Raw genomic sequence first — 16,929 nt, forward strand, 5'->3', positions numbered from 1 at the left:
CATGAGAGCAGATGAGGCTTTAACAGAGGCAAAGTTTGGAACAGTTCTACAAACACTCCCACACCCTCCCCGGAATCCCAGGGAAGAAAGAACCTTTCAGACAGTCTTGGCTTAAAGGTGAAATCCCACTTTCCCCCAGGAGGTGGTGAGATGTTAGGAAAACAATAGAAGAACTCAGCTGGATACCCAGACACAACCAAACTAGTGTTCGCCTTCTCAGTCATCTTGCAAACCTCCTTCAAGGTAGATGAGCCACAAGAAACTAAAAAAGATATCGGATCTCTTTTAAAATTCTCTTGTCTAAGAATGAAAGGACTCATCTGTCTCTATCAGGGCTTTGTAAGTTCCAGAACTGGATGAAACTTATGTTCTGTGCCTGAGAAATACAGACAAGTCAGAAGACCTGGTTCATTAACAAACAATAAAAGTAAAATAGAAAACAAATAAGCTATCCTAAAAAAGAAGCCTTGTCACTGATATCTAGAATAAGGTATCTGCTGTCACAAGTAAGTAGAGCAAGACTCTCCATTTCCTCATTGTAAGCCAGGGTTTATACAAAGAAAAGAATTCAGTAGGAGTAAGAAAGAATTTATTTCAGATCATTAGCTGCTGTATGCTAAAACAAACTTATCCAAACTTTTACCCACTCCAATGAAAAGGACTATGAGAAAAGACAGATGCTTGTAACTACTGTTCACTGTGTTGGACATGTTAATTATTAAGCAATGAAGTACTTCAAATATAACAATAAAATATCAAAATAGATTAAATGTTGGATTACTCTCTATGTAAACACCAAAACACAAACTGTTAATTTATACCCAAATAAAAGTTTTTCTTTTAAAGAAACAAATAGAAATGATGAGAACCTTCTACCAAAGACCACCAATAACATTAACAGAAGGAAGGTCCAAGATCCAGAAACATTTTAAAGTGATAGGATTATTGGAGAGGATAGTCTAAATTGTAAGAATGCTAAAATTCTCACTAAACTAAGAACAGAAACCCAAGATGCCACTAATAGGCTAAAGAATAATTTTTATAATGGATGTCAAGGAGAGGGGATTTCCTTTTTTTTTCTTTTTCTTTACAGGATCCTTCAATGGATAACATGGGACTAGAAACATGACCTATAAACAAGAAAAAACAAGTAACTTGCCGGGACCTGAAACTGGCAAAGAAGACCTAAGCCAAGGACACAAGGATGACAAATATCCCAGGAGGTAAGTAACACCAGTTTTCAAAATCTGATTCTGAAAAACAAAAATGAAAACTACTTTGCTAAAAGGGGAAAAAAGTGTTGGGCTAGTTTAAAAAAAAAAATTTAAAACAAAAGTGCACAAGACACCTTAGAAAATTTTCTGTTTCTGAAGTATTTTCATAGATATGTTCATTAATGTTTGCCACATCAACTTTTAAGAAGCTAAACTCAGTTTTTAAAATAGTTGAGAAAGCTTGTAAATATTTTGTAACAAACATTTGCCTTAAGCAATTCTGTAGAGCTTGTGAGAAGAATCTTAAATGAGAGTAGATGCAATTAAATTTTAAAATCTCTCAAGCATTATAATAAAGCTCACATAGCCAAAGTAACAGGGACAGTATATCCTGAGCAACAAATTCAACTACCATATTTGTGGATTTTTTTTTCTATATAGTAATTAGTATATAAGGTTCACACTCTACAGTTAAATTAATCCCTAGATAGTCTTAAATTCCATCTAAACTTATTGGATGTTCTAGGAGAACCATGAAAGCTGGAAAATTAAAAAAAGAATGATAGTCAATTTAAACGATTAGTTCTGTTCCTCCTCCTCCAACCAACATTCTTTAAGTTAGGAATCTTATTTGATTTCAGTTCTCAGATTTGTAAATCTATACCTACATCTTAATTTGTAACATAATTAACTGCTATGCATGCAAAAGTACTGTGGCTCAGATGGCTAGGTAAGTCTGAACACAACCGTAGCATGACATTTCAGAAAGCATTCATCTACGCAGCCACAGGGGAAAGAGCAGCAATTTCACTGAATGACTTTCCTAAATACCTGAGCAGATACAGGGCCCTTTCAATATCGCTGAGGTCTTCATCAACTGTCAATCTTTCTATTTCTTCTGGTGTCTGTCAAGCGTAAAATACAAATTATGCACACAAACATCCATCAGTCTTGCCCCCCCAGTGCCACTCCAGGGACCCTATATAACTACTACTGACTAATGAAAAAGTTTCACAATTAAGCATTACACTGAAAACTAATCAAGGGTCTGAGGAGTCTAGGTGACTACCTCAGCCACAGAGGTCTCTCTAGTTGTCTCTAATTGTTGGGTTTGGGTTGTGGAGGTTTGGGGTTTGGTTTTTATTTGTTTCTTTTTTTTTTTTTAACTCTTCTGGCTTCTAGATTGAAGCTTGAGAATCACATTGTGGCTTCAGAACATTGCTGAAATCAATTTTATATGCATATATAAAATGTATACACACTTTTTATCTCTAATATCCCAAGGCTGTTTCTCCAGCATTTTCCACCCAAGGAAATGCTAAAAGGGTGATGGATGAAGACTGCACCCGAATGGGAATGAAAAAGACGAAATCTGGAGGGTGGTATAAAATCTGGGGTTGGAAGGAAATCAAAGATTCGAGAGTAAGAGCTAAAGGAGCTATTAAGAGGATGGCTGGGGGCGGGGGAGGGGGGGGGTCCGTAAACTAGGTTTGCCAGCAGTGAGGGCTGGAGCCTCTGGGAGGCTGGGAGGAAGATGACTGTGCGGGGTGGGGTGCCGGTGGGGTGGGGGTGGGGTGCCGGTGGGGGGGGCAGCGAATGAAGGTTGGGGGGGAACCAGGGTCCTGGGATAGTCGCGGCGGGGCTGGGAGGAAAGGAAGGAAAGGACTGTGGTGACTCGGGATGGAGGCAAAGGGTCGACGGGGCTTTGAAGATCGGTAGCAGGACGGCTCCAGCATGGGTGCTGGTTGCGAGGTGAAGGGAGGCCCGGGATGACTTGGGGGAAGGGGGGACGAGGTCTGGGGTGTCTCATGGAGAGGTGGGGGTCAGAATCGCGGCTGTGTTGACTGAAGAGTGGGACTGGGGCCAGGACCGAGGCAGCTGCAGGGGCCGGGAGGGGGCGGCAGTGAGGGGCCCAGGGCAGGCCGGCCGCGGCTCCGAGGGGCGGGCAGCTCCTGGGGGCCGCAGGAAGGGGGCCGCAGTGAGGGGCCGCGACCCCGAAAGGGGCGGCGCGGGGGAGACGCCGGGCTGGCCCGAGGGGCAGGGGCTCGGCCGGCCGTTCCTGGGGGCGGCTGCGGGAGAGCACTAGGGAGCCAGCCGGGGGCGTCCAGGAGCCGTGGGGCTGGCCTCGGGTCAGAGGACAGACCCAGGGGCCCGTCCCTCGAGGAGGGGGGCCAGGCTGGGAGAAGCGGGGCTGCGTCGAAGAAGGGGCCCAGGGAAGGGCCGGTTTAGGGTGACACGGCGACCGGAGGCGGACTGAGGGACCAGCCGGACACCGACAGGGGCCGCCTCGGGACGGGGCGGGGCGGGATGGGGCGGGATGGGGGCCGGGGCACCGGCCGGCCGCCGGGCGCCCTGGGGGCAGTTCCTCCTCCCCGGGGCGCGCACCTTGAGGCTCCGGCGGACCGGCCTCTCGATGATGGTGAGCTCCTGCAGGTCCTCCATGTAGCCGAACAGGCTGTTCTGACTGAAATCCATCGCGGCGGCGGGCGGCGGCGGATGCATGGACCGCCGGGCCCCCTCGCCGCCCGGGCCGGAGCGGCCCCGGGATGCCGGACGCGCGCAGCCCCGCTGGCGCCCGCCAGCAGGACTTTCTCCCGCTCTCGGCCGCGGGAACCCGGCGGGCGGCGAGCGGCTAGCGGGCAGCTAGAGAAGGAGCGCGGCCGCCGAGGGGGCGGGGCGGGCAAGGCGAGGGGGCGGGGCGAGGAGCGCGGGCGCGGCGGGGGCGGGGCCAGGGCGGGGGAGGGGCCGTAGCGCCCGCCTCAGTCCCGCCCCCTCCCCGGCGCGGCGCGCTCGAGGGCCGGACGCAACCGCCTCGCACGCTGGCGGAGGCCCACGCCGGCCCCGGAGCTCGCTCCGCTCTCCCCCCGGAGCGTGCCCCACCCCAAGGCGCGTGCGCAGAGTGTCGGCCGCCGGCGGGGGTGGGTTCGGGGTGTGTTGGGGGCGGGCCGGGGGCGGGGCCGGGCGATGGGAGGCTGACCCAATGAGAGGGCAGCAGAGCGAGGGGAGGTGGGCGGGGTCGGGTCGAACTCGCTGGACGGAAGTAACCTCGCGGTTAATTCCGCGACTGCCGTCCCGGCCGGCGTGCGGTGCACCCCGAGACCAGCCTCGCTCGGCGCGGGTCCTGGGGGAGGGGTGTGTACCCAAAATAAGCAATGGCCTCGCGGCCCGTGCGGCGCCAATGGGGAAGAGGGGGGTGGAAATGAGGGGCTAGCGTTCGGAAAGGGCAGCGGTCAGGAAAGGACTCCTGGAGGGGAGACACTTACACTGAATCTTAAACTCTCCGGAAGACCTTTCCAAGAGAGGTAAATAATTAGAGTAAGGCCATTGCGGAGCGAAGCCCGCGCGGGGGTTGGTTGCGGGACTTGCAGCCGGAGTACAACCTGGAGCGTCGGGAAGCGAGTGCCTGGCGAGGGGTGGAAGGGGCCCTGCTCTAGGCCACATCGAGGGGATCGCTTTTGATTCTATTAATCAAACGTAGGGGGGCGGGCGATGGATGATTCTCTCTCATCATTGATGTTTCTATCTCTCCCTCTCCCTTCCTCTCTCTGAAATCAATTTTTTAAAAAAAACAAAGAATACAAAGCGATGTCAGGGCTACTGAGGCGAGTTTGGGGACCTCAGGGACAAGTATCAGCAAGGCCCTTCTCTTTTCTCTTTTACTTTTTTCCCACTCATTGCCTCTACACACGTCCATTTCTGTACCTCTCCTTAGCACACTCTTTATACAAATTTTCCAGTATCCAGGATGCTTTCCCCTGGAAAGGTACTGTTTTTAGTTTATCTGTTTTTAATATCCATGAATGTTCTTATGCTAACTCATAAGAGATTTGTTTTGTTTTTCCCTCAACATAGAGATCTATCCATGAGGCTATATATGTATATATTAGGAGTTCATTAATTCCTACCACTGATGGCACTGGATTTGTGCATCTAACACATTTTACTTATCAGTTCCTTAAGTAACGGCCAGTTAGGTCACCAGCAGTTCCTTGTTGCCACAGACAATGCTGGGATGGGACACGTCTCTTACAGACCACAAGAAAAATGGAATTGCTGGGTCATGGCGTCCACAAGTGCCTAGTCTCACTCTGCCACGTTGCCCTCCAGAATGGCTTTGTCACTTTGCACTCCCACCAATGACACATAAAGGTAGGAAGATTCCTGTTTCCCCATTCTATACAGTAACATTGGGTATTATCTGATGTCCTAATTTATATTGATCTGATATTGATAGAGTAATATCACATTGTAATTTTCATTTGTATTTCTTTGATGGTTAGTGATGTTAATTATTTTTCCATATATACTTAAGAACCATTGAGATTTTTTTCTTCTGTGAAGTGCCTATTGACATGCTTGGCCTATTTTTCTGCTCGATTTCCTATAATTTTTTTCTGAATGAACTGAAGGAGTTCTTATATATTCTTGGACATTGCAAATATCTCCCAATCTTTCATGCATCCTGTTAACTTGGTATTTGCTGTCTTACAGAATAGGGGAAATCCTTAATTTTGGTGTAGCCAAGTGCATCAAATTTTAGCCTTGCAGAGTGTGCTTTGGGGTCTCATTTAAAGGATCTTTTCTACCCATGGTCGTAAAATATTCTCCTACATTTCCCCTATTTAACTTCGTACTTTTACCTATCACAGTTAGTTCTGAATTCATTCAAAGTAGGAATACGATATTATTTTCACTACAGGAGCCAGTTTTCCCAGCAGTACCCACCAAACAATCCATCTTTTCCGCACCAATGTGTGCTGGTGTCTGGTTTGTATGCCAAGTCTCCATAGACACATTTCTGGGTTCTTGTTGCTGTTCTGGTGACCTAGTCCAGTTCTTGTACCAATGCTGCACTGTCTTGCTGCTATGGCTCTGCTATATATGTCCTAATATATGGTGGAGTGGGTCCTCCCACTCTTTGCTTTTTTTTTTTGCTTTTTTTTTTTCAGTATTGCCTTTGAAGTTCAAAGCAAAAAAAACCTGTCAGAGTCAGTGGTTATGCCAAAACTGAAATTCAGGTTTTCTAATCCCTATTCCACTAAGGAGGGAAAGCAGAAAGGGGTATATCCTGATGGGATCAGGACAGATAAAAGGCGAAGTGGGAGAAGGGGCTTAGCAAATACCTTGCAGCTTCCCTTTTCTGTCAATTTCTGAAATTCTCCTCCTTTCCCCCTTGATTCGTAACTTATACTGAATAATATTTGCAAACTTTACCCTGTTTCAGCTAAGAAGTATTATTTCCAATTTGGATTTTGTAACAGCATCACCTGAGCTTTGATGACATTCTTAATGACAACTGATTGAGTACAAAAAGACGTAGCTTTAATGTTGGCTGTTAGAGGGCAGGAGGTTGATGAAGGAAAATGTTCCATTTGATGACTGGAATCTATGACTGTGGTGGAAAGAGCCCACCGGTGCCTGGCTGCCAGGAAACCAGAGTCCCAGTCCTGACTCTGCCAGTAACACGCAGTGGAACAATTCCTGGAGCCTGTTTTCCTTACCTGAACTGCTGTCTTAAGACTCGTCTCAGTGTGCCCTAGAAGCAGCCTACTGTTATTTACCAAACAACATTTTGGAGGTTTCTATTTTCCTACTTTTCTTACATCTTTTTGCTGAAGAGTCTTAGAGACATGATCAACTGTCTTGATCACAGTACCAGTACCTATTACTATCAAACTATCAAGAGATTAGCGTATCTGTCTCTTGATGTGTTCAAATGGTCTAGATCTGAGACAGCTATTTCTACACGTCAACCAACGTGCTCAAACAGTTTTGAAAAGCACCCTTAGTGATGTCTAAGTGGTGATGAGCTGCACTTTAACAAGCTGGTAGTCATGTAGGTGGAGAGAATATACTAACTATAGCATCAAAATTAAGTATTTCAAAGCCTTCATGAGTAGCCCGGCAGGCGTGGCTCAGCGGTTGAGCATCAACCTAGGATCCAGGAGATCAGGGTTCAATTCCAATCAGGGCACATGCCTGGGTTGTGGGCTCGACCCCCAGTGGGGGTCGTGCAGGAGGCAGCCGGTCAATGACTCTCTCATCATTGATGTTTCTATCTCTCTCTGTCCCTCTCCTTTCCTCTCTCTGAAATCAATAAAGATATGTTTAAAAATATATATATATTTAATAAATTAGTGAATCAGTTGATTACTATGAGAGGCAGAATAATGGTCTCCCAAAGATGTGCACATCCTAATTCCTGAACCTGTGACTATGTTAACATATATGGCAAAACGGACTTTGAAGATGTGACTAATTGAGAAATCTTTAGGGAGGAGAGACTATCTTGGATTATCTAGGTGAGCCCAATGTGATTATAAGAGTCCTTGTGAGTGAAAGAGGAAGGCAGGAGGGTCAATGTCTGAGTGATGTGAGGCAAAAGAAACTTCACTGACCATCGCTGGCCTTGAAGATGGAAGGAGCACCACAGCAGGCAGCCTCTAAAAGTTGGGAAAGGAAAAAGCCAAACACTGAACTCTCCTAGAGCCTTTTGATGGAAATGCAGCCCTGGTTAGTCCAGTGAAACCCTAGTCTAACTTCCAGATCTCTGAGATAATACATTTGTGTTGTTTTGTTTTTGTTTTTGTTTTAATATGTTTTTATTGATTTCAGAGAGAGGAAGGGAAAGGGAGAGAGAGCTAGAAACATCAGTGATGAGAGAGAATCATTGATTGGTGGCCTCCTGCACACTCCGTACTGGGGATCAAGCCCACAACCCAGGCATGTGCCCTGACCGGGAACTAAACCTCGATCTTCTGGATCGTAGGTAGATGACCAACCACTAAGCCACGCCAACTGGGCCATTCTGTGCTCTCTTTAGTGTCTGAGTAGATGGCAGCTGGGGACACTTGCTGCAGAGCTCCATCTGCAGCCCCAAGCTAACTTCCCAAAGTCTGCCCCCATGTCAGTAGCTGCTCCCTGTAGCTCCCTTCTCTTCAGCTTGAGTCTGGGCAAATAGATTAGGTTCCTAGTGGGCCACGTCTGTTGGAATCTGCCCACCACCTGACACATAGTTAGCAATAGTAGGGCTCTATTGATGCTTATTGAGAAAATGGAAAGAGAAAGAGGGAAAGGGCAGGAAGGATAGAGCAGAGAGCACTAAATTGCAGAATAGAAGATCTACCCCCATGGTCCAAGCCACCATTATTTCTCAACTGGATTAATGGAGCCTCTGCTTCTGCTCTGCCACTTTTAAAGTTGCTTCCAACACAACCAGAGTGATCCTGATAACACAAGAGTCAGACCCAGTCACCTTCAGCTCTAAACCAGGGCTTCTTAGCCTTGTTTCTATGTGGGCCCGGTACTTTGTTGGGAAAGAGGAGAGATCTTGCATTGTAGGTTACTTAGCAGCACCCTGGCCTCTACCCACTAGATGTCAGTATCCTGTCCTATCCTCTCCTCACCCCCACCCCTAGTTGTGACCATGGAAAATGTCTTCAGATGCTGCCAAATGGGACATCTAGGAACAATTCCTCATCCCCCAATGGAGAACCACTGCTATGAGGTCTGCAGTAGCTCCCCATCTCACGCAGAATGTCTTCCCACATCCTCTCTGACTTCAAATCTTCCTATTTTCCCCCTTCCCCACTGCTTTTTTCATGCACCCTGGCCTCCTTGGTCTTTGCAAACACTGGCCATATGATCCCGATCAGGGCCATGGAGCCCACCATTCCCTGTGCTTGCAATGCTCTTCCATTGGACTTTCAGATAGCTCACTCCATTGTGTCCTTCAGGGTGTTACTCAAATGGCACCTTGGTGAGGCCAGCTCAGGATACCTTTTACAAAATTAAAACCCTTCTGCATTAAGTTTGCTAGGTCCTCCTAGCATAATACCACAGACTGCATGACTTAAACGACAGCAATTTATTGGCTCACGGTTCTGGAAGCTGGAAGTTGAAGATCAAGGTGCATGTCCTCACATGGTCTTTTCTGTGTGTGGAGGCATCCCTGGTGTCTCTGCATGTCCAGGTTTCCTCCTCTTATGAGGACAACAGTCACACTGGGTTAGGGCCTGCCCTAATAGCTTCATTTTAGCTCACCTCTTTAATGGCCCTGTCTCCAAATACAGTCACATTCTAAGGTACTGTGGTTAGGACTTCAAGATATGAATTTTTGGGGACATAATTTAGGCCATAACACCTGCCATCACCACCACCAGCACTTGTCAGTCTAACATTCTGAATATTCATCTCATTTACAGTCTTTCTCCCCTCCCCGCTACATTCTCAATGACTAGAATGATGCCTAGTACATAGTAGGTGCTCAGTAAGTATTTGTTAAAGTAATGAATAGGCACAGCTTCTCCACTAAGTAGCTGTAAACTTGGGGAAGTCACCTAATTTCTTTGGGCCTCAGCTCCTCTGTCAAATGAGGGAATTAGACTAGAAAATAGAACCAGAATTCTGTTCTATTTGAATCTAGATGCCGACTTAGCCCAGATTCCCTAGAAAACAGTCCAAGGCAAAGCTTAAGTGCTAACCCTTCCTTGGGAGGTGCCATCCCAGGGCAGCCAGGGAGAAGGGAGGTGGGGCAAGATGGGAAGCAAATACAGGGCACTGGCTGCCACGCGGGCCCCCAGTCCACGCACAGGCACAGCCAGGTGCTCGACCTCACAGGACGCCTCTAGACAGGCTGTGCAGAAGCCTGGGCCGGGGAACTCTCCAGGGGAAGGAGGCAGGGAAGGCTGCTCCGGTCTTGATCAAAGTTGGTTCCTTGGGGAGTTCACCCGCCTTCTCTTTAGCGGTCTCTGGGGAAGCAGGCCCCGATTCTTCGGGAGGACGGCTGGAAGGGTTAGCCTCAGACTGCAGGGCCAGAGAAAGGAGGGTAATCAGGACAGCAATCCGTGTCCCCAGGGCTGAGCAAGTAAGTGGCTCAGAGCCTAGGAGACAGGTGAGACCCAGAGAATCTGACACGACCCAGGACAAGGGAAGGAAGAGGTGAGGAGGGAGACAGTGGAGTGTCTGGGACAAGGATCGGGAGAGTGGGTGGGAAGCGCCGATGGGCTCCAGCAGTGGAGGTAGGCTCTGGGCCCAGCAGGCAGGGCGCTGGGGTGGCCCTGGGCCTCGCAAGCTGGATGGAATTGGTTTTTCTGAAGTCCTGATGGGGACTCCATGGCCCTAGCAGCCTGGCTCCTGAGACTGTTTTGGTGGGTCCTTGAAGAGGGCGCCCAGCCTCCTTACCTACATGGTCAGGCTCCAGGTGTCTGTAGTGATGGAGGGGCTCTGATGTCCTAGACCGGAGACCCTTGGGCTTGCAGCCAGGGAGCTGCTTCATCTCCCAGCCCTCCTCTGTTTTTGCTGCCTGAGCCCCTCTTCTGATGTCACTTTGCAAACTCTTCCTAAACTCCAGCCTCCCCCTCAGCTGTCTCTGGAGGGAGAAAGGATGTTCACTGCCAAGACTCCCCTCCTCTGAGAGGGGGTGTTTTTCTCCTGCGTGGGCCGCGTGTGTTGGGTTGTGCCCCATCTCGAGGGCAGATTCCACCCTCCAGAGGTGATGATACACACTGGGAGCAGATTGCACACTTGTCTCCTGGGAGGCAGTGGGCGAGGGAAACATACACGGTACGTGAGCATGGGGAGGGGGTGTCTGCAGAACCGTGATGGGGTGATGGGCCCAGAGAGCAGGGAGCTGTCTGGCTGACTCGGCTGACTGTTGCCTGTGTGCAGAGCAGCGGGAGGCTGATTATAGGCCTGAGTCCCCGAGGCCGTGGATGTGGGTGCAAGGAGCTGGTACGCACTTGACTGTCAAGGTGGGGGTGATGGTTACCCTGGTGACCAGGCTAGGAAAGTGGGTTGGCCTTCCAGGCAAAAAAGCTGAAAAGAAAATATAATGAGCACTGATTAAGCTTCTCTCTCCCTCTTTTCTTTCTTCTTTGGAGCACAGGTTAGATGGAGCCTTGTCATCATAAATAAAGGACAACTTCCAGTGGTGGCCCATCATATCCTGTCTGGCTCCTAGTAAACACCTTTCTCCACACCTCTAAGCCCACTAGGCTGGCACAGAAGACCTGGCTCTGAGTCCCCACTAGCCCTGGGACCTGGGCAGGTCACTCCCCCTCTCTAGGCCTCACTCAGACCATGCAACCTCCAAAATGCCTTTGTATGCTGGTTCCTGGGCCCCACCCCCAGACATTCTGATTGGGCAGATCTGGAGCTGCACTTGGGAATCTGCATTCTAGCCCTTCCCCCTCCACACCCCCAGGTACTGTCACCATGGTGGCACTGAGAGCACAGGCATGGAAATCAGACACTCCCAGGTACTTACCTCAACTCTGCTGTCTCCTTGGGTGGTTTATCTGTAGCCCATCTGAGCCTCAGTTTCCTCACCTCTATAATGAGGAAAGAGGACTGGCAGCCACACCGCATTATTGTGAGAATCAACTGAGACGGTCACAATGCACAGCAGTGCCCGGCGTGCACTGAGGGTCCAATGAGGGTCATGCCTTTTAGCTTATTTTTCTATCTGACTCAGTAGTGTCTCTACTATCCTCTCGCCTTCCCAGCAGCCCCCTTTCTTTTCCCTCTTCTGCAGCCAAATCCCATATCCTGGGAAACTGTCTCTGCAGTAAGCATGGAATCATCAGGCTAGAACTCAGGCAGAGGAGGAGGGGACAGTGCGCTCACAGCTGGGGCCCTCGCACCCAGTTCCAACTTCCTTTACTCTGTTGCCATGACGACTCACAGCTTACCAACCTCTGTGGGGTAGAATGACTTCCTCCAGCATGGGGAGGGGGCTGGATTCCAGTGGTCATTTTCCCAAGGCACCAAGAGATGGGAGGGCTCCATGCCCACCACCAACCCAATCACCACATTTCATTTCAGGATAAACTGAGGGCTTCTCACACACGAGGACTTAGCTGAATTTTGCTTCAAAGCCCCAGCACCTAACACAGTGCCTGGCATACAGTAGGCGCTCAAGAAATGGTGGAGTGAATAAATAAATGCAGTGTAAATCTGACTTCCTTGACTCTCTTAATCAACAATGAGCTTCATTTAGGAGAGAGGTAAAATGGAACCAGGACTCCAGGCAACTGTCTTTCGATTTCTTCCCCACCTAACCATCTGCTTTTGGAAAACTGCAGTCTGGCCTCTCCTGATAGCATTTGTTCACCTTGACCTCAATACATCAATACACACAGGAAAGCCCAGGACCCACAGCCACAATTCACCCCCCTTCCCACCCCCAAAGTTTTGAAGTTAGTGTTGCCTCAACAGATTTGTTCATCGAAGCTCTTCTGAACCAGACCGGTTATTAATATATCAAATTCTATACGCCCTGAAAATTAATCCTTCCTTTGCAGGGACTTGCTTCCCCCCAACCATGAATTTTTCATGCCTGTCAACTCCCATCTTCTTCCCTCTTGAGGACCGCCTCTCTAGCAGAAGAAAATTGATGGAACACAAATCTGTTCAGGATCACAGCTGATTAACAGATGTCATAAAGAAAAAGATTAAAACTCTTGGCTCAGAAGTTGTTGTTTTTAAATTATCTGAGGGATTAATATACCTATTCTGTCTACCATTAATAGGCAATTGTGAGATAATAGGAAATATATATATTGGTCTCTGGCCCTGGTTCCTGGCACAGAGCTCCCAAAACCCTTGTCATTTCCTAAGTGATAAGAACACCAGGTGTATCTCTTGTTTTAATACTTGTCTTTGAAGACAAAAACCATATGATTTCACTTCTGTGGGGAATCTAAAAAATAAAATTAATGAACAAACAAAACAGAAACAAACTCATAGATACAGAGAACAAATTGATGGTTGCCAGATGGGAGGGGGTGCAGGAGGGATGTGTGAAAAAGATGAAGGGATTAAAAAGTACAGATTGGTGCCTGGCAGGGTGTGGCTCAGCGGTTGAGCATACACTTAGGATCCAGGAGATGGTGGTTCGATTCCCACTCAGAGCACATGCCCGGGGTTGTGGGCTCGATCCCCAGTCGGGGGCGTGCAGGAGGCAGCCGATCAATGATAACTCATCATTGATGTTTCAGAGAGAGGAAAGGAGAGGGAGAGAGAGAGAGAGAGAAACATCAATGATCAGAGAGTCATTGATCGAGTCCGCAACCCGGGCACGTGCCCTGACCGGGAATCGAACCCCGATCTCCTGGATCCTAGGTCGACACTCAACCGCTGAGCCACACCCGGCAGGGCAAGATATATATTTTTTTTAAAGTACAGATTGGTAGTTACAGAATATTCATGGGGATGTAAAGTACAGCATAGGGAACATAGTCAATAATATTGCAATTATTGGACCAATAAAACATGATAGTAAACCAAGAGTATAAATAAATGTTAATGAGCTATTCAAACCCAGGGTTTTCCTAAGCACAGATGTTTTGGGCAGGAGCATTTGGCCTGGACCAAATATGCTCAAGGATGTTTTTGATAGAACCAAATTTCAGAGACCTTACGGCATGGACCAAATGTCTCCGTGGATGATGGACAGAACCAAATATCCACTAATCAAAACAACATCTACAAACTATTGACAAGTGCAGGTTCATACAATAACCATGTAAGTGTTTTAAAACCAAAACTGATTGTAGTTATTCAAAAGTGACTTCTAAACCAAATTGGGAAGGGGTGGGGCGATGTGGAGGAGGAAGTGTGTGATGTAATTCATATCCATGGGTAAATTACATCTTGATACTACTCGCCCCTTCCCCTTAAAGAGGGAGCTAAAGGAGGGAGGCAGACCTCAGACGGGGGCTTACTGTTTGAGGAGTTGTCATCAATGAATCTTCAGCCATCAAAAGTGTAAGCCCTGAGTCATCTCTTGCTCTGGGGAAAAGGGAAGAGAGGAGATGACGAAAACACCAAGAGACAGAGTAGTGGAAGGACTTTTAAAGACATGTCTAATATTCAATATTAAGTTGTTGGCATTGCTGGGTTTTAAAGGCCCCTCCTTTGCCAGCAACTCTTCAATAAAATCTGCGCCACAAAGACGCTCTGTCCCATGAGTGGGGTTTCTTCGCCACAGAGAATGACATTCATTTTCACATCTCCCAGCTTGTCTGGCACTTGGCAAGAAATTGATGAGTATTTATTGTAAGAGCGACAAAACAGAAGAAATGATTAATGACTAGACACAAACGAGAGCATGAAGGATGGTTCAGGAACCCAGGGTTTCTCTCGCCCTCACATTCGGGGACAACTTGAAGATGCTGAACGCACAAGGAGGCGCTTCCAGAGGGTGTGGGTTGGATGGGGAGAGGAGGCAGAGCTTTGTGAGTTTATATTTGGAGACCTAGCTATATATAGACGCTGTGGTCCGAAAGGCTCAAAGCACCTCAGCAGTAAGGCTGTGTCAGAATGGCTCACATTCGGGATGAAAGGAACGAAGCGGTGTCAAATGCTTCTGCAGAATTTCTCAGCCGCACAGAGCGAGGATCTTAAGGCCGCGCTGCGAGAGCGTGTGTCTTGGCAAACAGAGCCCTAGGCAGTCCGTTGCCACCTGTTTCGCCACAACACCCGCTAATGTTCATTCCTGACTCACGCTGGCTCACTGTTTCATAAGAGGGGGCAGCTCCGTTTCTCTCCCTGTGTCACCACGATAATTACTGAGAGCAATAACTTGAACAGTGAGAACTTACAATTCTCTGGTAACATGCAAAAGTACTGTCGCCCATAGCAAAATAACCGCCTGAGTATTGGGCAATGGACACCATTATGTTCTGCTTCAGTTTGCATGGCAAGTGCAAACCTTGGCTGTGAGTGGACTTAGACTCATTCATTCATTCATTCATTCATTCATTCATTCATTCAGCACATACTAATAGAATACCAGTGACGTGGCAGAAAGTGTACACCATGGAGTCTAGAGTCTGGCTTCATTCCCTCCCGCATCTTGATCCAAAGGAAGGGCCTGCCAGAACAATGACCATTTGATGCTGGGCTCTACAGGAGTGATAATACATCACAGACACCCAAGAACACCTTGGCTCCCAGCTTTAAGAAGACACTATAGCCTGGCCGGGCATGGCTCAGCGGTTGAGCATCGACCTAGGATCCAGGGGATCGAGGTTCGATTCCCGGTCAGGGCACATGCCCAGGTTGCGGGCTCCATCCCCAGTCGAGGCGTGCAGGAGGCAGCTGATCAATGACTCTCTCATCACTGATGTTTCAACTCTCTCTCTACCTCTCCCTCCCTCTATCTGAAATGAAAAATTTTAAAAAATAAAAGACACTATATGAGGTCAAGATTCAAACCAGAAACCTCCTCCATATCCCCACAAACATGACACAGTGGGCCAATCTGGGTCTGAATCCTTGGCCTGTCCCTCACCAGCTGAGTGACCTGGCACATGTTTCTTCTCCTTTCTGAACCTCTATTGCAGGAGGTAAAATAGAAATCAGGTAGTCTAAGATCATTCGAGCAACAAAAAAAGAAGGGGTTGATGGATTTAGGAACGAAGGCAGATCTTCATATTGGATATTCTATGCCAATCCAGACAAATTGCTCTAACTCAAAGCCTAGCACACCTGAAATGTCAGCATAAGCAGATATTTCTCAAGAAGAAATCAATGCATGCACAAAATACCCATCTACCTTCCACAGTGACTGCAGCTCCTGATACACACGAACCTAGACGCAAACAAGACCTACTTAACACAGTTTCTAGTTTGTTGCTAAGAAACCATGACTGCCTGGTATGAGCATGACCACCGTGTGTCTTGTGTCAACTCATTATGCTAACATAATTAGAGTGAACTTAACACTGCAGAAAGAATTGTGGGATTGTGTTTTTCGTCACCTATACAGTTAGTCTATTATTGTCCAGAGGCCTAAAGGATATTTCCTAGAGCCACGTGAAAGAACAGAGAGGTCAAGGAAGAATTAAGGTCATGTGGAGGGAGGAAGGAAATACGATTCCTCACATGCCAGTCCACAAAGGCCCACCCACGGGTGGCAGCCATTCATCTTCTGTCCCTTTTCCCTTTCAGTATGGTGCTGTCATAGTGGCCAAGCGTAGACGCCTAGGGCTTGACACCACCATGTAAGTAGAAGAGTGAGAGGCAATATTTCCACAATTAATGGTCATTGTCATCACCCTAAGCCACTCCCCTCTCCGGGTCGTGGGAGAGCGAAAGCTGCATTCTTCTCCCCAGGAGTGAGAGAGTCAGAGGCGATGGGCGTTTCCTCCTAGTGGCTCTGCCCCACAGTCCAGCCTGTCCCCAGTGGCTGGGCATCCATTAGTCTGTCAGTGGCTGCTGCTTCTCAGAATTCCGTAATCACCCTGGAACACTTGAGATGGGTTGTTTTTTTGCTGAATTTCTGAAAGACATTTCATAAACCACTTCTCTTAAGAAAGTAAATGGTCTCAAGATAACTCAAAGTTATTCACTCCCTCAGCTGGATTTAAACCCCTTACCTCGTTTCACTGGATGATCAATTTTTTAAAACATTGATCCGAGCGATGGCACACTAGCACTGGAGAGAGCACGGGGGACAGATAAGTTAGCAAATGACAATTCAGTGGGATGAGCAAACATGATCAGTATAAACACATAGGGCTGTGGGGCCCCCTGGTAGAGCAGCTGTTCTTGAATCAGACCATGCGAGTGTGTGTGTGTGTCTCAGAGAAGGAGTTCTTGAAGAGGTGACATCTGAGGACCCGCAACTGTGGCTTCTCCATCTGAGAGCAGATAGCTGGCCTCAGTCATCGTTACATCTACCCTATGCCTAGCACAGAGCTTCACACTT

The 16,929-nt window shown here is 48.0% G+C and overlaps 1 protein-coding gene and 1 long non-coding RNA gene across 5 annotated transcripts in view; one reads left to right on the forward strand and one right to left on the reverse strand.

The window, feature by feature from the left end:
* Positions 1-3,756, reverse strand: part of PPP4R4 (protein phosphatase 4 regulatory subunit 4) — a 70,844-nt gene extending 67,088 nt beyond the window's left edge. For 3 of the 4 annotated variants that reach the window (XM_087818432.1, XM_087818427.1, XM_087818435.1), the window contains exons 1-2: positions 3,600-3,731; positions 2,046-2,119 (exon numbers count right to left, since the gene is read on the reverse strand). In XM_087818432.1, the coding sequence (XP_087674558.1) occupies positions 2,046-2,119; positions 3,600-3,716 (191 nt within the window). In that variant the 5' untranslated portion in view covers positions 3,717-3,731. Of the gene's footprint in view, positions 1-2,045; positions 2,120-3,599 lie in introns of all 4 variants that reach the window. The other variant, XM_087818439.1, reaches the window with a different exon arrangement.
* A 672-nt stretch (positions 3,757-4,428) lies between these two features.
* LOC107536654 (uncharacterized) lies at positions 4,429-12,641 on the forward strand. The gene is made up of 3 exons (XR_001603169.2): positions 4,429-4,516; positions 5,216-5,363; positions 12,518-12,641. It is a non-coding gene; the product is annotated as an uncharacterized LOC107536654 (long non-coding RNA).
* Positions 12,642-16,929: the final 4,288 nt, after the last annotated feature.

This window comes from Miniopterus natalensis, chromosome 1, assembly GCF_054644295.1.
Source record: "Miniopterus natalensis isolate mMinNat1 chromosome 1, mMinNat1.hap1, whole genome shotgun sequence".
Taxonomy (NCBI): domain Eukaryota; kingdom Metazoa; phylum Chordata; class Mammalia; order Chiroptera; family Miniopteridae; genus Miniopterus; species Miniopterus natalensis.